The 22053-nt window shown below is 38.6% G+C and overlaps 2 protein-coding genes across 4 annotated transcripts in view; one reads left to right on the forward strand and one right to left on the reverse strand.

Moving 5' to 3' along the window:
* The window catches only part of CMSS1 (cms1 ribosomal small subunit homolog), a 206304-nt gene that overhangs the window by 123702 nt on the left and 60549 nt on the right, over positions 1 to 22053 (reverse strand). The window lies entirely within an intron of this gene.
* Positions 1 to 22053, forward strand: part of FILIP1L (filamin A interacting protein 1 like) — a 177759-nt gene that overhangs the window by 97220 nt on the left and 58486 nt on the right. For all 3 annotated transcript variants that reach the window (XM_015876727.3, XM_032447722.2, XM_085525307.1), the window contains 3 exons: positions 6737 to 7023; positions 10018 to 10191; positions 16364 to 16542. In XM_015876727.3, the coding sequence (XP_015732213.2) occupies positions 6737 to 7023; positions 10018 to 10191; positions 16364 to 16542 (640 nt within the window). The remainder of the gene's footprint in view (positions 1 to 6736; positions 7024 to 10017; positions 10192 to 16363; positions 16543 to 22053) is intronic.

The following is a 22053-nucleotide window of genomic DNA, read 5'->3' on the forward strand; positions in this document are numbered from 1 at the left end:
CAGTAGGATTGTGGGGCTGTTCTGGTGGTTGCAGAGGAAACGGGAGGAGCTGTGGGAAAGGCAAAGGGAATGAAGAAGGAGAGTGGGTCTAATATCACTTAGGATGTGTAGACAACCAAAGACAGGTCAGTAGAAAACCTTCTCTTTCTTCTTTCTCTTTGTTCTCTTTTCTTTTTAATAAATTTCATTATGTGCACTGTAGTACTTAAATTGGAGCTGAATTTTCTTGCTATGTAAATATCTGCAGTTCAGATAATCTCGGGATATGCAGGAAAAAAAACACCTGAATTTAAGTAAATAGTATCTAAGATACTAACATTTTCTTCCCATGCAGCACTATTATTCACTTCGGATAATGCTGTAACTATAGAATAATTATGCACTGAAGCCGAAATTACAGCAGCAGAATATTAAGTATTAAACCACAATCACTGCATTAAATAATGTTAACTGGTTTTTATGCTCATAAAACATAAGAAAATTGCATGTTTGGAGAGTAAATTCATTTTGTTGAAATTGAAACTGCCGAATTTGATTTCAGTGTAATTTACTACCAAAGCTTTGTCATACAGACAACTGCAAGGTTAACTTTTTTACTGACAAACACATAACACAGAATTGTAGTTTCCCATATTGAACACTCTGAATTGATGTTATAGTAACATTTTTTACACATGCCCTCCGAAACAGAGTCTAATTAAAAGACAAATGTTGAACATTTCACTTTACAAAAAAAGAATAATGAAACCCAAGCAAACAAACAGAGAAAAAGTCCCCCATGTTAGTCAATCAGGAGTACTTCAGTGTAATTGCACAAAATTCCCCACAACTCTCAATTCCCAGAAGTAGAACACTGAAGAAAATCGAGCTCTTTTACTTTTATTCTTGATTCCTCTTCAAACATCTGAACACATGAAAATGGAATTGTACTAGTGCAGTGTTTCACTGCAGCAGCATGTTCAGGGTCCACATCTCCACAGTCATCCTTCCACTAAAACTAAAACCCAATCTGTGCATTCTGCCCTTGTGGCATGTGTAGTCCCTCACTGAGAAGATAAATCAGCTCCAAAAAATCCAATGTGTCTGACCCATTTCTACAAAAACTGCCTACATATAAAGTGATACAAATACTGTGGTTTTCCAAGGCTACCATCAACTTTGCCAATATGTCGTACATCAAACTAGGAGAACTGGATTCACAAAGAGCCTGTGGAAGAGAGAGACTGAGGGTTTAGCAAGAGGAGAAAGTGATGGGAGTGCCTTTGCCCATTAGCTACACTGGGCAAATGGAGTTCAATGACAAATGGAGTTCAGCCCCTGTCAGAAAACAAAACTGTTCTCCAAACTGGAACCTGTGTAGAATCCAAGTCTTTGTGGTTTCAAAGCAACCACTCCATTTTTGTCAAAGAAGTTTTACGTAATACAACAGGGAGTCCAATCACTGTATATGTGCAAAATGCCAAATCACTGGAATGGGAGACAAGAGATAGTGGAAGTTGTACAACACCTTTGCCATCAGCGAAGTAACTAATGTGACAATTCTCTAACATTCTCCAAAACAGCATTTCATCTCCTCAGAATAGGCTTCCTAACTCCAGGGGATGAGAAACCTGTCTCATAGTCAAGAGAACATAAGTCATGATGAACAGAAAAATGACATCCAGCTTTCACCCATGCACTTTTCCTGTCCAGTAGTGTTTACATCCTCTGTTGAATCCAGATTTTCTTCCCATCTGAGTAATTCCTCTTCTGAACAATGACAGCACTGTTCCTTCAGGACTCCTGAGGGCTTCAAAGACCAAGATTTGAAAAGATTCCATGAGAGGAAAGCAGACTTCTAATCTATTCTGTCTTCCTCCAACTTGAATCCCTGTGACTCCACATGCCAACAGATGGATCAGGCTAAGCAGGTAAGCACTCCCTCATCAGTTTTCCCAGAAAAGCAGTTTAATCTTGCAATTTCCATGCCAAGATGGAAAAGTGTATTTATTCCAGAGTGCTTGGGTGAAGAACCCATTACAGGAAAGAAGGCTCTTCTCATTTACTGCCCAGCACATGCACCAAAACAGCACAAGAATCTACTATGAATAAGAGCACAGTCCCAATGAGGTAATCAGCCTTGCTACAAGAGAACAAGATTCTGGATAGATGCCACTGCAAATGGTTTTCAAGGAAAATGCTAAAACAGTCTGCCCAAAAGGAAGGGCTGTATCTATGGAAGTAGTGCCAAACTACCACAAAGCTCTGCATTCTCCACTTGAAAGTCCCAATAACTAAGAAACGCATTCTGTCAGAAAGTATCAGCTTCAGAAAATGCTCCATGATGCCACAAAATGGCCAGATCCTGGGATTCCAATTAATAAGATGAAGTTTTCATTTCTTCTTGTTGCTCAGCATGGTTCAATAGTTTGCCCACAGGCCACACCAGAACTACAGAAAGAGAACAAGACAAACCTACTGCTTTCTCTGGCAGAACACAGGATGTGGCCACTTGCCAAAAGCCCCTTCCTCTGCCTGCACAATACCTGGCACATGGCCACTCAAGAAGGCAAGAGAACTGGGACAGAAGATTAATTTGTCCTCAGACAGTTACATGGCACTCCAAGCTGAGCATGATGCTTCACAGCAGCTTTTCTACATGGTCATGCAAGAAATGCCCTGTAACAAATAAGTCGACTACTTAAAAGCACATTCATAGTGGTGAAAAGAAGGTTCCATGTCTCTTTTCGAAAGAGAAGATGTGCTTTGTGCTCTCCCATAACACTGACACACTGAGCAATAATCTCTTCAGTCCCAAAGGTTTGGTAGAGTTGGTAGAGTCCTTATATATTTCAGCAAATCAAAAGCATTATTATATCACTTTAAGAGATGTTAAAAAACAGAGACTGATTCCTTGCTTAGTCATGGATTACTGGAAGAAAAAGAAATTTCTCTGCTATTCAGGATCCTTACCCTGGGATTAAGAGAAGATTTGGTCCTGTGACGGATTTTCTTAGCTCATAAGTCAGTCACTACCTAAAGAGAAAATAGTAAAGGGAAAAATAGATGGAAAAATAATGGATGCCTCTTAAAACCCTTTGGTGTCTGTGATGAAGTCATCTCTGACGGATGTTTCAGTTTTTCCCACAAAAGTGGAAGGATTTCTGAACCACCTGCTTGTTTGCTGCTGCCAAAGAGACAAACGCAGTTTCATCTCCTTCAGAATATGATTGAGAGGGTGGAGACCAAGTTAACATCATAGAAACATTTGGTCATTTAATCATCTGGCTCTTCAGGAAAGTATATTTTGATCCCTCAGATTACATGCACATCTCTAAGAGAAAATGTTTCCTTTATATGCAGGAAGGCAGCATAGACGTTCAGAGATGAGCAAGCTCTTTAGAATACAGAATGAGAAACAAACTATAAAAAGAACAAAAACATGAATGCTAAGAATAGATTCAAATTTTGCTGAGAATGTTGCTTGCAATAGTTTGGCTTACCAGAATGTTTCAATGTAAGCATCACCCTTGCTCCATTTTTGAAACTGGGACCAATCTACCAAGCTGCATTGAATCTACCAGACTTGGAAATCATCACCTTGTGATATCAAGCAAGATACTGCTGCAAACTCTTCAGTAGAATAGACAGCCTGTATCAGGACTCAAAGAACAGTACTGCAGAATATTAACGTCAGTACACTCATGGGTAGTAAAGTTAAAAAAAACACAGCTAAAAGTTGGTTTGTTAGAGCATCCTGTGGCAAAGAGAGTACAAGAGCACAGTTCTGAGGTCCTGTCCAGTGATTCATCTGAATTAAATACCCAGCACATGATGGTTTGTGATGTCAGGAGGTGTGACTTTGTGATCAGGATGGTCCCTTTCAATCTTGATGCAATAGCATCAGACCACATGCAGACAGCTTCAAGTACAATAGCTTCTAATTCAGAACTGGAAAAAAAAATAAATAAATGGATATTTGATACCTTCATTTTAATTCAAACATAAGTTCAAATTATTAAGTATCCATTGAGCAAAAAAGAAACATTCCACCCTACTCCAAGTCTGTCATATCTGCATCCTTTGAACACATTATTAGTACTATCATTATTATGTAAGCATGCAGCACAACAGACAGTAAGAATGCCAGGTAACTTACAGGTAATAAGAAAGACTAAATGAATGAATAAATAAGGAGCACAGCAATAAAGCAGCCTACTAATACCAGATTGTGTCTCTTTTGCCAATAAAAGAAGTGCTTAAAGCATACACTTAGTATGCCACTTCACTCTTTAATCATTTGTGTTCATTGCTGAATCTGATAACCATTGGCATTAGCAGGTTTAATAGTAGACCCCAGCATTCAGAAATGCCAGAACAAAATGCAAATGAAGTGTAGGTAATGGCTGCTCAATGAGAAAAGAAAAATCCCCTTTGGGATTCTGCCAAGGCACCAACTCAGTAGGAAGGTGATCTAATCAGCAGGCGGGCTGACCTTCTCAGGCACATTACAGGTCAGTGTAATAAGGACTGACCTACCAGATCAAGGAGCAGGCACAACAGGCTCAGAAGTCATCACAAGCCCTCCTCAGCTGTGAAAACTGTGCATAGCATGTGCCTTTGAAGCCAAGAGAATGTATATAAAGTAAGAAAATAGCAGGCGGCAGATGTCCATCTTATCAGTATTGCTGAGACTTGTGCCCTTTCAAGTTCAGGATTCTGTTTCCAGTGCAGTCAACCAAGAAAAGTAACTTGGAAAAGCAAGAATCTCTTTGTTATGCATCTGTTCCACTTCCATTCAGTGAAGAATGCTATGTTGACACTGGTCACAAGTCTGACAGCCTGATATCCAATCAAGCGTGCTGCTGCACCTGGTACATGAGGGGAAAAAATGGAAGGACTTTGTGGGCTATTTACACGTTTCATTGCATCCTGTGCCTGCATCATCAAAGAGCATGGACGAGCCTAAAGTGAGTTCAGGTTATCTGATTTAACTCACAGCTCACGGCTCTGATGCTACAACCACTGGCCATTAACCCACATACGAAAACCAAGCAGACATGCAGCACTTGAAGCTGAAAGCAAATCAACAGTCACTTTCCAAAGTAGCAACATTCTGTAAGCAAGATACAAAAAATGAGCAAGCCAAATAAGCAGACCTCAGTGAAAGAAGTGACAGTAAACTAAATCATAACATTTTGATGGGAAGAGATCTTTAGGAAAGACAAAACCTTCATTTCTCCCATCACTTCAGATGCATTGACACTGTAATTTCCCAAAATATTCTAAAAATATTCTATGTATTCAGCCAAGGCGTTTTGGCTGAACTGCTGTTTTAGAAACAAATGTGACCATTTTTGCTGTGGTACTGAAGCACTGAATGTTAGCGCTAGTTGTGTAGACAAATGTGGTTTGCAAGATTTCAACCACCATTCATACCAAACAAAATGTTTTTCCCCTTCCTCTGTTCTTGCAAAAGGATGTGCTTATAGGAGTCTGTGGAAAATTACCATGGTTAAAGAGCATGGCTGTAGAGTGTTGTTCAAGACTTAGATTCAGAACCCTGCTGAAGGGGGAGCTCTGGAAGAACTTTATCAGCCACAGAGCTGTATGGCCAAAAAGCAGCACAATAGTTTCTTGCCCCCCATGGGTCATAACAATTTTATGGTGACAATCATCACTTCAAGTCAAACAGCTGCTGTTGAGCTCAAGCCTTTCTTTCCTTGTTCTTTTGCAAAGTAATGACCAATAAGCTTTCACCAATACAACTTCCAGCAATTGGCTTCATACTTTAATATGAAAAGAATGTGCTTTATTTGTATTTGGAATGTACATAATTTCCCCTTCCAATCACATGATTGGGCTTTTGTCTGCTAAACTGTATCCATGACCACACCACAGTATTTCTGTAGAGGTAGATTATAATCCATTCATACCTTCATTGTAGCAATCATAAGCAAAACAGAGTTTCTGAGGTCAATATTTATACAGCATTAGTAATTTGTCTGCACAGGCATTACAGTGTATTTATGTAACAGGGGCACTTCAAAAGGGACAAGCTAGGCTAAGCTTCCCTTGGTGGTGAAGTGCTAACACCTGTGTGATGGCCTCAGAGTATAGCAGAAAAGAAGCAGTGAGACTTCACACTGTATGGTTAACAGGGAGGCACTGTGATCACTAGGGAATGGCAGGTATGGTGAGGCTCATGCCTAACAGTATGAACATACTAACCTCTATGCTTCATAAACTAGAAGGAACACAACTCAAAGTAGCAGAGGATCGCTTTTGAGTTCTTCCTTGGAAAGAGAATGAAAAAGAAAACTCTGATATCCAATAAGGGAAATACGACAGAAAGATCTTCCTAATGAAAACCTTCTAAAGCTTAGTTTGCCTTATCACAGAAGGACTCACCTGAAAGGCTGACAGCATACACTGTCTCTCAGATGGGAAATCTGTTCTGCAGTGTTGCTTGCAGTATTGCTACTAAGGGTGCTGCCTTTGCAAGTGTTAGCCAAGAGATTTTTCCAGATGTACAGGACTAGGTAAGTCTCCCTTCACTGCCACTCGACACCCAGTAAGGATGACAGTTCAGTCCTGTTGGTTCCTGCGAGGCTGTCAGCTCCTTTCAAAAGACAAGGAGCTCAGTGTGGGAGGGGAAACTACCAGTCTGGAGGGAAGGACACCACCATAAAATAGCATAAGATTGTTATATTCTCTGTCAGTTAAAACTTTTATTTTATTCCCTCTTTTCCTTCAGCTTCAGACGGAGAAACCATGCGCTCCAGAAGTAACAGTGCAGAAAGCCCAACCAGACCAAAGCCGTGCCAACAAAGGCCAAAAGGCCACCATAAAGAAGAGACAGGTTACAGTGGGAAAGGGAACGTGCAAAGAAGGTCAAAGGAGAAAGATGATGTGCCCCAAGCCAGCACCATCATAAGAAGCCCTAAAGCTGAGAAAAAGCAAAGAAGTTCTTTCAAGAAAAGAGAGGACCTCTCTCGTGATGATCTGCTATTTCTTCTTAGTGTCCTTGAGGGTGAATTACAGGTGACTTATTGTCTTATTTTGTATTGCAAGCTAAAAAAATTCTTTTTTTTCCCCTTCCCCGCACTTTACTGCAAACACATGCAGCTTCCCTATTAAGGAAATATCCTACCTAGTTTGCTGGAGTAGGACTAATATAAACTACAAAGCATGGAAAACTATAGATTATCCAGATATTCAGAATAGTTGAACAGTTATCAACATGAAAAGATGTCATTCTCCTAAGTGCAAATAAAATTTATACACAGTGTGTTTGTATAACACTAAAACACGCATGATCCACTATATACAGTTGTGTAACTCTCAGAGAACTTGCAGAACTTTCCTATTATGCTGCCCTGATGTAAGTATTTTGACTACAAAATGTTTGTACCATAAAAACTGTATGGAGGAAATTGCAGAGATCTTTAAGGTATGTTACTTAATTACTTATTGTCTTCCTTCTCCTATGAAGTCATGAGCATTATTACAAAACAATTGGCACACGCCAACTCACCAGAAGTAACTCACACAACAGCTTTCTAACTTTGTTAGCAAACCAAAATATCCCTTTCATTTCCCATCATAGGCAGAACACGCAGTTAACCTGCAACATACCAGATTGTGAAGAAAGTGATTTTTTCTATCTGGAAAAAGTCAGCTGCCAAGCAGCCAATGATGCCAGGAAGCCAAATATATCTTCAGGAACTGGGAACCAGATTTCCAGTGAGAAAAGAGGAGATACTTCTACAATGGACAACTGCAAAGAAAGAGTGACAGCCACTTTAAACAGCTTACAAGTAGAGAGATAAGCAAGCATCCATAGTAGCTTCCATGGCTGTAGCACATTGTTTCAGTTTACTGCCTGGTTAGCACCTTGGTAGTTTCCTCCTTAACATATGCATGTGTATTTACATAATACATGCTAATAGAAATGTTTAATGGAACACACATGCTACATGAGTCCTTTTTGATAGACACGCCAGTCTCTGGGGGTGCTCACTTACCCTGCCTAAATTTAGATTAAAATTCAGATGTCATTCGCTCCTCCAAAAGAGCCTTCTTTTTCCACAAGATAAATACATACCCATCCATACATACACATTATTTATTTATATTACCCGCATTCAATTCAACTCAGAAGATTTAAAAACGGAACAAAATGAAATGAGAAACTGGAAAACAATTGAGCCTGATAGGAAAATTTCCAATTGCGTCCGACATTCTAAAGAAAGTGTTACCAATGAAAAAGAAGAGGGAAGTCATTTTTTATCCCTGATTTTCCACCTCCAATAATGCCAAGTCAAATCTCTAAAGATCAGCTGACAATCCAGACATAAAATTAAGTTTTAAAGTTGAGTGCCATAACCTTCTCATTCCAGACCATTTAAGGTTCACAAAGATCGCTCTCTTGGCTTTTTTTCTGCTGTGACACAGATTAGAAATGGATTTTTTCCTCTTTTTCTTTTAAACACAGACACAAATAGGGAAATAGGAGTGTTCTTTCCAACAGCAGTCAGAGCAAAATTGTTACTGATCCTAACACACCACTCTTTCCAATTCCCTCCCTTCTAGGATTAGTATGTCCTTAGTTTTGCTTTTAGCTGAGGTGTTGCAAGTGATGTTTGAGACAATGATGTGGTTGTGCCATTGTCACGGAGGAGGGGGACAATATCTACCCATGAGAAGCAGCTGGGCACAGCCTGGGGCAGGCAGTCACCTGAGCCAGTTTGTCCTGCAGAGGAAACATTCAGATAAGCAGATATCGCCGTGAAACAACACAATCACTGGTAGCGAGACTTCCAGACGATCAGTACAATATATACAGGAGATATTCTGTCTCCTCCAACTTCACATCTCTCAGTTCGTGACTTCAGAACAAAGAAGTGTTTTGTTGTTAAAGAGCAGAGTGTCTACAGACCATTTCAAACACTGCAGGCATACAATCCAGCATGGACTTAGAGCAATGCTATGAAACAGGAATATGTTACGTGCATTTGCCAGCGTCTAAAACCAGTTCTGAAATACATACATGGAATAACATACTGAGAATGCACCTGCATACTGAGTCTGTTCTTTGGGAACAGAATGCCATCAGATATTTTGTCAGATTAAGAAAAAAATGCGGTGACATCAAAGAAGGAAAAGTACAGGGCACATTTTCAGGTTATGCATTTTAAAATGACACAATCTGGGGGCACCAGATAACACAACTTAATGTTAAACTTCACCTTTTAAAGTGCTTTCTTTCTTTAGTGTGCATTTGCAAATTGAGAATGCCACTAAAGCAATTACTTCCAAGAAACGATGTGGCAAGGTTGGTTGAGGGCACATGCACAAGTGTGTGCACATCTATATATCTCTAAGTATAGAAGGCACCATCTCATACATGTATGCATGCATACGTACATATCCATGCACTAAGGCCCCAACTGCCAGCTTTGCAGGCAATCAATCTTGTTTTAAAGAACTGCCATTATAGCATGGTTTTGGAATGCGTTTTGTGAAAGGTCACATCCCCTGCACCATATACTTCCCCACACTCAGCGCTCAAACACGCTCAGTGCAATGACAAAAGCAGACTACTCCAGGCTGGCTTTAACTACAAAAGCTACCACCGTACCCAAACCATCCACACACATCTAGGCTTCCAGAACCATGTTAATAACTCACTAAAAATAAAAAATTAAAATCAGCTTCTAATGCCACGAGTCACAGTTTTTCCAGTACAAGCTGCTCCCGACATGGCATTTCAACCTCACTGCTAATGAATTAAATAAGCACCAGTGAAGACTCTGAAAATCCTGTTCTTTATGCACGACTCACAAACTAAAAACACCAGTGCTTCCCTTGTGCTTTAACTGTCCCCATGTTACTACCTTGGGGCATTATATAGTTGTTGCTTTCTTCAAAAAGTTCTTCTGTTTCCTTAAAGCCAAAAGTAAAAAGCATCCAACTAACCTGCAAATACACAAATGAGGTTATAACAAAATGAAAACTTACATTGTCTTTCTGCAGGCTCAAGATGAAGTTATAGGAATACTGAAGGCTGAAAAAATTGACTTGGCTTTGCTTGAAGCACAGTATGGCTTTGTTACTCCCAAGAAGGTGTTGGAAGCCCTCCAGCGAGATGCTATTCAAACAAAAGCTGAGCAATGGCAAGAAGACATCTATGAAAAGCCTATGGGAGAGGTATGAATTGTACTACTGACAGCTAACCATAGATCTCACAGAAATCAACAGTAAAGATCTCACTGACTCCAGGGAAAGAAAGCAAACGTGCTCTAGGTCTAAAATCTAACATAGAAACGGGTCCAGTGATAAAAGCAGGTAGTTGATGTTTTTCACTTACATGACTGTGGAGAGACTGTTTATGACTACCTCCAACTCTGATAATCAGCCTTTTGTGTTTAACACTTAAAACTGCATTTTTTTTCTCTTGTTATCCTAATTCAGAGCTCCTACAGCCTGATACTTCTCTGTTAGCCTCAGTGAGGTTATTCCACAGCACTCATGTCATGGCCATCTACCCCCACATATTCCAATTCACACTAATTCTATGAGAATCATGGGTATATGTGAATGATCTGAATAATGAACTGTCATTACTTAATCCAAGCAGAAATCTAATCTTTTCACACTACATATAAGTAATATTTAGCTGAATTACTCTGTAGCAGGAATCATACTTTCTAAACAAGCAACACGGATTCCATTTGTGTCCTGAAATGCAAGTCACTGTATATTAAAAGTCCTTCATATCAGTAACATTTTTTGTTTCCCAAAGAAGAATTCCCAATGTCTCCTGCTGGGTCAGATCAACATTTCTTTAATGTTCTGCTTATTATAGTTATCTTAAAAAGAAAAACAGAAATTATGAACAAAATTCTTCTACTGAGCATTTTCCAAACTTACTGATGAAAGTCATAGCTAAGAATACGAAGCTTATTTCAGAGAAGATTGTCAGGCAAAAGGTCAGCACTCATTTCAGAGGCTCAGAGGTTAAAATCTCTGACTATAATCTGAAACAGATAAAGTTCAACTCCGGAGGTTAATTTATTTTAGCCCGCTGTGGCATTATGTCACAGAAACTTTGAGCACAAATGGAAATGATTTGAAGAGAAGTCCGAAAGGGTTTGAAAACATAAGTTCAGTCTGTTACTTTACATAAGTTTATACACGATTTTTCCCTCTTACACTTAATGGCAGAGAAAGGATTTCTAACACCACTTGATTTGGCAATTCCAAGAGGCAAAAGTAAACATCCTAAGAGCAACTGAAAAGGTAGAAAGACCCCTAGCATTTTATATGTCTTCATAAACCAAAGGATGCCATAACTGTCAGGTATTTCACATCTTCATACTCCCAGTTAAGTCTAAGATCTATTTTGGTTTTGCTTCCTTTTTTTTTTTTTTCAGATATTAAAAAAAAAAGGGGGGGGTGGCAGGGAGAGAGGAGAAGGAAAACCTGGCACAAAAGGGGGGTTGGAAATGACCATTAGATCTCCCCCATGCCACCATAGCAATGAATCTTCTTCTCTGCCCACAAAATTCCTGCTGGTTCAGTCTCTCTAGAGCACATCATTTCAGCTTTGTGACCTTGAACACAGAGGATGTTCACAACTGAAAACAGTGAAATTCAGAGTGCATCTATGAATACAAACTTTTTAGCATCCTCTCACAACTTACTCATCTCACTTAAACTTCATGAAGTTTCTTGGTGAATTTGGTTAAGAATGGAGCAGTAAAATTTGGTGACTGGATAACTTTAGTCACTAGGAACAGGATTCACAGGTGAAGTCAAGCAAAACAGAAATTGGTAGTAATAGATTTCCTTTGCAAAAATAATGAGGATTGTGATACATCAAAATCATATCATCCTTGGCTATTATATATATACTTTTATATTATTTTATTTTAAGCAGAGGGTTTTTCAGGTAAATTTGCTCTACAGTTATTCCTTTCTGCAACTTAACAAATGCTGAATAAGTTTTCTCATTACTTACAGTTCAAAATACAATAAGATGCTTAATGTTTAAAGGAGCTTAAAGAAAGGAAAATAGACTTTCTTTGTTTTTGCTCCTGTCTAACACATCAAGTTCTGAAAAGGCTTTCCATCTTTGCATGGTTTATAAATTGAGATGATTGAGTCAGATATTCATGAAAAACTCTGGCTTCAGATCAATTGCCACTTCTCTGGAATAGAATGCAAATGGTATTCAACATTATAGTAAATACTGCAAAAGAACCACTTTAACAGTTTCAAATAAAAACCCTAAATCATCCAAATAATAACATTAAAAACAAAAATCAACTCAGACAAGGTGATGTAGTAAGAGACAGAGGGAAGACAAAGAGAACGATACTGCAGAATTAATGTTGTCTTGTCTCAAGTTTCAAACCTTCATGGAATTAGAAAGCCAGTTCTGGTTTATAACTGCCCCCCAGTTTCAAATTAGATAGACAAATATAAAAACTTGGAGACCTCACTGGTTGAAACTCAATGAACAGGATCTCTTTACACTTTAAGAGCTTGAAAAGCAGTGATGTTAGACAAAAGCCTAGATTCTGCATAAGTCAGGGATAATTAAAAGTGGAGCCCGTTTTAAAAATCCCAGAACCAATCAACTTGAGGAATGAGCCTTTTAACAAAGTATAACTGACTGTATCCTCACAGCTTTCAAGGGAAGGCAGCTGTAGGAAACCAAAGAGTTACACTCACAGGAAGAGATGCTGATAACACGGCATTCAGCAAAAGAAGATCAATATATCTGCATGAAATTCTGATACAACCAGGGTTGAAAAACACAAGGGAAGAACTGCTCCCACCGTCTCCAGATATCCTCAGCTCAGGATTATACATTTACACCCACACAATGACCATGAGGGTATTATTAGCAGGACTAGCATTTCACTAAATTTTGGATAAATAAATGTAACTAGCTTGGATCGTATTCTGGTTCTGTGCCAAACACAAAGCAGGCTAAAGAGAAAGACAATAAGTTCAGTTCTAACATAATGAATACGAGATGCACCATCTTAATTTGACTTCAAACACAAATTGGTGGCAAAACAATTAGATGCCTGTGAATTTTTAATGTGCTAAACTATTCATGGTTACGTAACTTCATGCCTCTTCTTTCCACTTTTATTGTACACTATGTTCAACTATTAATTCTAGCAACAAGCCCATATGGTTAGCAAGTACAAAACAACAAATCACTTAATCAAGATTTTATCACTTTAATTTTCCACAGAAGACATTTATATTGCCGCTTATTAGTCTTCTTTGGGGTTTTCCGCCAAGAACTGTATAGGCTGAGTAAACACTGTGTGTACATATAAATGGACATCTTCATATGTGCACATCTAGCATTTGGACAGGGTAACACGAGGAAGAAACAGCTGCTGGAAAACACTCTTTTGAGAGTATCTCATGCTATCAGAGGCTCACAGGGTTTCTCCCTCCTCTCTGCTGGTATGGGCAAGTCATGACAAGAAAATGCTAGGGGCAAACTTGCTCCCCAAAGTTGAACCCTTTTCTCCTGCATGGACAGAACAGAGCTTCCAAACAGCAATAGAGCATCATAACTGTGCTCTCTTCTTGGTCCCTTGCAAATACTCTGCAGCAAACAAACCCATAAAACACCACTGCAGGTCCCACATCCTTCATACCCAACTATGCAGAAGTAGAAATATTTCTGTTTGATCCATGTTGTTTGCATTCATTAGTTTAAGTAACTCTCATCTCCATCAGTCATTTATATGTTGGAATACACGAGTCATTTGATTTACGATCAGCTTTTAGCTAGAAATTTCACTTTGTTTCCTTATGATAATGATTTTTGCATCCTCTCACATTCTTGCATGTGCTTTTGAAGCAGTGTTTGTATCACTGTAAATGTATTCTTTCATTTTCTTAACTCTATCCATACAGGCTTACGGCCACAATAAGTAAGAGTTTCACACATTCACTTTCTTCCTCACCTAACCTCACAGTGAGGGCTGAGACCAGCAAATGTGATCATGCAAGGCTGAGGCCCAGTTTGTATCAATTTAAGCAAGACAGGGCCATAGCCACAAACAGCACCACAACACAACTTTATCAATGCTGGTTGCTTTCAGAGGACAGCATACAGTCACCTTAATTAAGGCACGGTCTAAGACAAGACCACAAGGATCACAACTCAGGCTTCCTGCATCTGTGCCATAGCTGCAACAAAACCCCCCTGTGAAATCCTGGACAGAGAAGAAGACTGATAAAATACAGTGAAAGTTTTCTCTCTTTCTGCCAAATCTACAGCAAAAGATTTAAAATTTTGAAATCCTCATTCCTGGTGGAAGAAGAATGTAGAGAAATTAAATATAGCCAGATTTTTTTCAATCTGACCTTTTAAGGCAATTCAGTTTTCAACCCCTGGAAAATACATGGAAAATACAGCCAAGGGGTTTGGAAGAGGTGACACTTGTTTCCTGAGAAAGCCTGAGTATGCAAGGGTTTCGATAAGAAATGTTATCCCAAGAGAGATCCTACTTCAGATTCATAATTCCCATTGACCTTGTAGAAGTAAAAGTACACTAATGACGGGGAATGGGATGGAGCAAGTCTTAACAACCTACTGCAATAGCACCATAAAACAGCTGACAAGGACAGCCATCACTTTCTATGTATTTTTAGGTCATGGATGAAAGTAACTCAGGCGCATTGCAACAGTAAAGACATCGATGCCATAAGCAGAAAGAACAGGCAATTTTCAAAGTGATCCATAATTTCTGATGGAACGTTTTAGATTCAAGTCATCATCAAAGTTTTGTCTCTAGACCTTATTTCCTTATTCATATAATCATCAACAAAAAAAGTTAGAATGACAAGAAAAACAAGAGAATATATGCTCAGAAAGAAGTAAGCAGAGGAGCCCATGTAAAAGTAGAGGATTTTCTCAGTCATTCCAGAAACTCATGTTCAGATATTGTAATTCCTGACATAGCCTCTATCAGCCAAATTGTCAATAAGCATGAAGAGAAGATAATTTATTATTGTTCTCTGAATTATACTGCCTAAAATAAGCAGTGACTCTAAGAATCTGAAGGCCCAACATGCCTTGCGGGATGTGAAATTCCTAGTGGGGGAAATGCTGGAGAACCAGAACCAGTCTTGCTTCCCACACTGCCCATTCGTGAATTCTTTCCTATTAATAGAGTAGCTACTGCAAAGCAGCTCAACTGCTAGAATATTCTGTGGTTAGAAGTAGCTGGCTCTGGCTTTGCATTGAAAATTTATCTTCTCCAAAAGAGATTTGAGGATTCTCTTGTTGACCTAATCAGGAAGACAGCCTCCTCAGAGGAGGATGAATGAGCAATGAACTAAAATGTCCACAAATACAAATTCTCCTCAGGTCTCTAGATGGCTTCCAGGGATCCCTCCTCAAACTTCAGCTAGATGAGTAATGTCTAAGGAGGAAGATCCCTTCTTGTTTCATACAGATGTTTGCATAACTTGGTCACGTACTGAATTCAAAATTATAATGGAATCCTCAACATGACAGTTTTATCTCCATTCATAGATATAATTTTCTTCATAATTTTAACAGTCATGTAATTATCTCTATTTTTAGAAAAAAATTGTTTAGAAAAATAAAAAGGGGAAGGATTTAGATTTTCAAAGTGCGCTACAAGTCAAGGCAAACGCATTCACAACATGAAATTTGAGGGAATAAATGGGAAATGCCCCCTATTTACTTCCCTACTTCTGGTTTTGGGCTATTATTTCTAAGAAGTATATGCAATTTCTTCAAAGCAATCCTACTGTTCATTGAAAACACTCCCATCCATTAACAACATTAGCACTTACTTGTTCCAGAAACAGATTCCTGTATGCAGTAAGCAAAGGAGACAGGATTGTTTTCCATTCTTGGTTATATCAGACATTTGCTGGGAAACCAGCAGAAAACCGCTTTATGATCTGTCAGCCTCAACTCAATGCTCTCATTTTCTACACAGCTACAAACAAGATTCCTACTTCTATTCAGTCAAAAATAGGGTCTACTTCTGTGTGAAGTAGAGGCTACTTCTACCAAGGTGTCTGTTTCTGTATCAGAATTATCAATGACAAAAGCCCAGTGATGGCAGGAGGAGGCACAGAAGGTGACCGATGTTCCCACAAAGCAGTACCTTAACTAATTTTACGACTTTGTTAGATTCAGACTGATGAAATTAAGTCCATTTTTCCAAAAAGGTAACAGAGCCATAAGGCTATTAAACATACTTTATGTAAGTAAGCTTATCCTATAATGTTTTATTGATGGAAGTCTAAGTGATTAAGAATTTTGAAAGATTTCAGGACTTCTTTTGCTTTTTCCCCCCAGCTTGATAAAGTTGTAGAGAAACAGAAGGAAACTCACAGACGAATGCTGGAGCAACTTCTAATGGTAGAAAAGTCACACAGACAGACACTGTATGAACTAGAGGAAGAGAAGAGGAAGCACAGTGAATACATGGAGAAAAGTGATGAGTTTATAAGCTTACTGGAAAAGGAACGTGAAAGGTAAGGTTACCACTTGCCACAGTACCGAGAAATAACTATAATTTAATATAATGTGTACGGATCTGTCTGCTTTCTGCATCTACTATAGGAATATTTGTGAAGTCATATTTTAAGAGTTTGGCTATAAAAGCATAATGAATTATACCTAAGTAAGAGTGGTGTAGGTCAGCATGTTGGTAGATTCATCAGCTCCATTAGAGAGCAACAAGTGTGTTACAATACAGTGAGCCCAGGGAGATGCACAGGTGTGTTTTAAGTTATAACAACATAAAGCAGGTTGGTCTTTCAGTGTGTTTGAGATGTTCCATGTGCACAGTGGGATGTAAGTAAGAGAATATGAAATCCAGCGTGCAGGCTACAATGGCAAGAGAAAGACATGAGGAAAAACAGAAGGTGTTTGGACAAATCGAAGCACAGAATGAGGACACAAAGGCAGAGTTTGTAGAAAGCTTTGAAAATAAGTTCCTGCACCAGGACTGGTATAAAAACCATAACCGAAAATCGCAACAGCTTGTTTAAGCATAATGTGAGGGTTTTGACACCAATTTCCAGAAGGATACAGAAGAATTTAATGCCATTTACTGTCTTTAAAATTTCAAAAGACAACTTTTCTGAATCTGCTGCAAAACTGAACACATTCTAAGGAAAAAAAAAAAAATTGGAAGAACATTTCCTATTCTGTGGATAACTACTCCAGAAGATAGGAGTATATTGTCTCTGTTTCCTTTTGCTTCAGAACAGCTTCCAGATGGAAATGTTTGGGTGTGAGAATGTCAAGCTTATTCTAAACTCACATTATGCATAGATAATTCTTCCTCTGCTTCGCCTGTGTAACATCATGTTCCATGTATTTTGGCAGCATTTACTACTTTCACCCTTTCCACTACACCTCTCTCCTTCATGTCTATCAGTGATAGCACATATGCTTCCCACCAAGTACACAGCCATATTTACATGCTGCGCTTAAAGAAGCTGGGGAAAAAAAATAATTTGCATATCAGAAATAAAGAAAAAAAAAAGAGTACTAATGCAAGCTACCACAAGCACACACAGAAAGGTACATACAGTCCCCCTGCAAAGGGCAGAATGGATGTTTTTCTCTAAAAATTGCATTTGTGAAACATCAATGTATTGAGAACTGAAAGTCTGAGCTGAGCAGAGGCTTTCATCTGTGTTGTCCTTTCCCCATATACTAGGAGTCACTCATCTATCTCTTAGAGACAGAGCTAAACAACCACAATTGCTAAACGTTACATCAGACACATGTACTCGCACAGCCTGAAAAGCTGCTCAGGAGGAGAGACTAAGCATCACGATCTTTGTGGGATTTTATCCTTGTGAAAACAAGGTAGACATGGGAATAAAACTCCGTTCCTTGCACCTCTCCCCATAAAATATTTACCACTGTGATCTGCAACATTTAGTCTATCTGCCTGGAAAAATGAAAAGGAAAAAGAAAGAGAAAAGAAAAAGAAAGTAGTGAGGTGCTTAATGAGACCTTAGAGAATGTAATAATAGATTTCAGATTAAGTCTCAATTTTTCTATTTTCTTTGGAGGACTTGTTTTATGTGGAAAACCGTAAGGGGGTGTGATGTCACGTATTGAGCCGATTCCAAAATGTTTGCCAAGTCATGTCGCCATCAAGATCTCCACGCAATTGCCTGCCACAGTAAAAAGAAAGAAATAAAAAGGAAAAAAAAGACAAACAAACAAAAAGCGCTCAGCAAGTTAACGCACATCTCCTTCTATGTTAGCCTGAACAACTTGATGTTCATAATACATACCCATACACAGTAAAGTGACCTTTTCTTTCATGTCAAAAATCTTAGTCTCATTGTAAATCTTCACAGGATGTAAATTTTGCTCTTGGCTTATGTGAACAAATAAAACTCTGTGAGAAGTTTCATACATAAACAGTGACAATGAATTTTGGTTCCCCCTGCTGAAATTCCATTTCAAAACAAACTATACAGAAAAGCCATAAGCATTTGTTGAAGAACTAACTTTCTTTTGCAACAAGAAGCAGTATTCCTTTTCCAGCGTGGAAAGGTACACAGTGTAACAGGATTTCAGTTTTGAAGCAAAATCCTGAATTTCCATTCAGTTAGTCAAAAAAGAGTTTTATTTTTTGAAAGAGCAAGGCTACAGTATGTGCTGTAAGATAACTTCCAAGAGTACAGAATGCATGCAAGTCAAACAATGTATCTGAGTAATACATGATTATATGATCAACATGAAAAGACTTAGATGTTATGGGGTGGTGTTGCTGAAGGACTGAAAACTACTGTTTATAACAGAAAGAGAATCATAGAATCACAAGGTTGGAAAGGACCTACAAGATCATCTAGTCCAACCGTCCTCCTGTTACTCCTGTTACAAGCCACTAAACCAGATCTCATAGCTCCTCATCCAGAATAAAGAAACTGAGAGTCAGATCCAATTCTTACATAAAATTAAAGCTATTATCAGATAAGGAGGAGGGAAAGCATTTCCTCTTTCTTAGGTATGTTCTCAGGAAGAGTAAAGCTGTTGAATTCGTAAATGAAAACTTGAGTCATAAACTACTTTATTAGATGATCTTATGTTTTACAAAACCAGGCAAGCCTCCACCATAGTGTCTTTCTGCTGCATTACTCCCTCTATACACATGACAGTTCTCATTAGAAAGTTAAACGATAGTTTTCCATAGTCTTCCTGTAGAAATGAAAATGGATCTTCCAGGCTGGAAAGTCTCAATCTTCACAGGTTCAACCTAAAAGGGAATTAACTTCTCCAAGTTTGTAAGGGGGAGAAGGATCATTTCAATAGCATTTATTTGCTAAGCAATAGACACTTACTAGTTGTATATGGTTTGAAAGTGTAACGACAAATTTCTATTGAATAAAAAACAGTTTTATGGAAAAGAGGAGGCCGGTGGGCAATGACTGTGTTGGTCTTTCCTACACTTCATCAAGAGTTGAACTCTTTGTGTGTAGAAATCAGATAGAAACAGACCAATTGTACATGCAATGTAGTGACCTAGAGCTACTCCAATCTAGTCCATAGAGGAAAACCCTACTGTAGCAGCCCCCAAATATATCATTTCAAGAGTTTACATGATTCTCCAGATACTAGACACATGAGATGCACCTGAAGAACCATTGCATAGCAGCCACTGAACTTGTTCAGCTGTTGCATTTCATGACAGGTGAGCAGGGTCGAAGACAGGATTGAGGACTAGGAAGAATACTTCCTTTGCCTCTCTCAAATAAACAGAGCTAACGTTTGGCACCACATAATCTTTTCTTCCTGAACTATTCCTTGGTCCCTCCCATCTTATCATTTTCATGTTTTGTTTTTCTCACACCTCACTTTTACCTTTTTACTTCACATTAACTGCAAGTCCCGTGCTAGCAACAATGAAAGCAATGCAGTATCTCAAACAAGAATCTATTCCAAGTTTAAATGTCTGCAACCAATTAACATAATTCAGTGTTCAATTACGGAAGCTGGAAAGAAAAAATATGCCAGGAAGAGCATTTCATTGCCCCTAGAAGCATGAGCCCTTTCCTGAGACTCCCATTTTTGCCCCTCTCCTCTTTATTCTCAAAGGCAGCTACAAAGAATGAAGAATAAGTACATTCTGGACCACTGTTCCCTTTCCTTCCTTTCCCACCAATTTGTCAGAAAGCGTGGTTAATAAACAGAAGGATAAATAAAAACAATCCTGAAAATACACAACAATTTTTAAAACATAGATTCAAATATAGGTACTACTGTATTTTTACTGAGGATGTACCTACTTGTCCAGATACATTTGTATATATTCCATGCTCTTGGAGTACAATTATGTAATATAAGTTACTTTAGGACATAATTCGCAATGCTAAAATAAGAAACTAGACAGTTTACAAGATAGATATGCTTCTAGTTTGAAAACATGATATATGCATGCAAATGTTCATATATTGACGTATTATTCTCCACCTCACAAAACAAAATGAAATGCCTAAGAAGAGAAAAGAAACACAAAGAGTAAAATGATAAGCACTTACACATCCTTTTCCTCTGCAAATATCAAAGAATTTTAAATATTATGTGAGCACAGTTATTTTCTGTTTTTTGAATACTAAAAGGACATGAAGGTATGAGTGGAAGTAACCCCCGTCTGCTCACAGCACACCTGAATGCTTAGACTGCAGGAAAGGAAGAAATCTCCCAGTGAATAGAAGTAGTCCATCTTCAAATTCACTACATGAATGTTGCTCAGACCCTTTTCCAGCTGACTTGTGAAGAACTCCAAGGGGCAGTGATTCTGTTGCCAACCTATAGGCTCCTCCTACATTCTTTGCCATCCTTGCCTGGAGACCCTTTCTTTCAGGTTCATTGTAGGCATCAGCCTGCTCTCGTTTCTGCCGTGAAACATCTATTATTACAAGCTCAGCAACCTCCTTTCTAGCAAACCTCTCAACCTAGAGCATTATCATCATCTCTTCTCTTTTAGCTACCTTGGACACAAATGAATTTTACACGCTTCCTTGATATCTCACCTGCACAGAGTTAGTTAATCAGTTGAAATCCCCTTACTTCTCTAAAAGCTTCTGCACAACGGTACCCTGCATTGCAAATTCCATTTTGTTCACCTCTGCTCTGTCTACAGGACTCCATACGTCTTATTCTTTAGGTCTTCCTCTTTTTCTGTGCTTACTTTCACAGAATCTCAAAATCAGCTGCCACCTCTATGCTGAAGATTCTCAGGTTTACTCCAACCACCAGAACCACAAAAATCTCACCTTTTGTGAGGAACCTGAGAACTTTATCTAACCAGAAGGGAAGTCAATCTTTTATCCCCTGCCCGTGGTTTGATCCTTAAGGTTCTCTAACACTTCATTTCATAAAACAACGTTAACGAAGTCATTCTATTTGTCACTCAGTTTATTACATCTAGGTCCATTTTCACTCTGAACCTTCCTATCTTTAAGTCTCACAAGTTCTTCTTCACACCTCCAAGAAAAAGAAAGAAGAAACACAAAGAAGATTACCAACTGCCAGCACTTTTCTGTTCTTTCATTCAAAGACATCTTTTATCATTTCCACATTAGCTACTTCATCCTTCTCCATTCAGCTCCCCATGGATGCATGATCATTACTGTATTAAGGTTATGTATGTCCTCTTGTGTACCTTTATAACACATCCCTATCCTCTACTTGAACTTAACTACATGGCCCAAACCCTCCATCACAATATAACTGTACTACAGTTAGGTAAGATGTGTGGTTTTAGATAACTGTGCACTTAGGGTTAGAGTTCTTTTTTAAGTGACAGATGAAGCTACATGCTACATGTAGAAGGTCAAGTAAGCAATGCTGGAAAATCAGTACAACGCATCAAGAAAAGAACTAATCTCATCTCAGACGTGAAGTTAGTTAGTATGTTGTCAGAGTAACACTGATGTACTTGAATTCTGACACATTCACACGTTGGGATAACAGTATGTTCAGTACTGGAAAATTCAATATTCCGTAACCAT

This window comes from Coturnix japonica, chromosome 1 (genome assembly GCF_054131305.1).
Source record: "Coturnix japonica strain WE chromosome 1, WE-NBRP24, whole genome shotgun sequence".
Classification (NCBI taxonomy): Eukaryota; Metazoa; Chordata; class Aves; order Galliformes; family Phasianidae; genus Coturnix; species Coturnix japonica.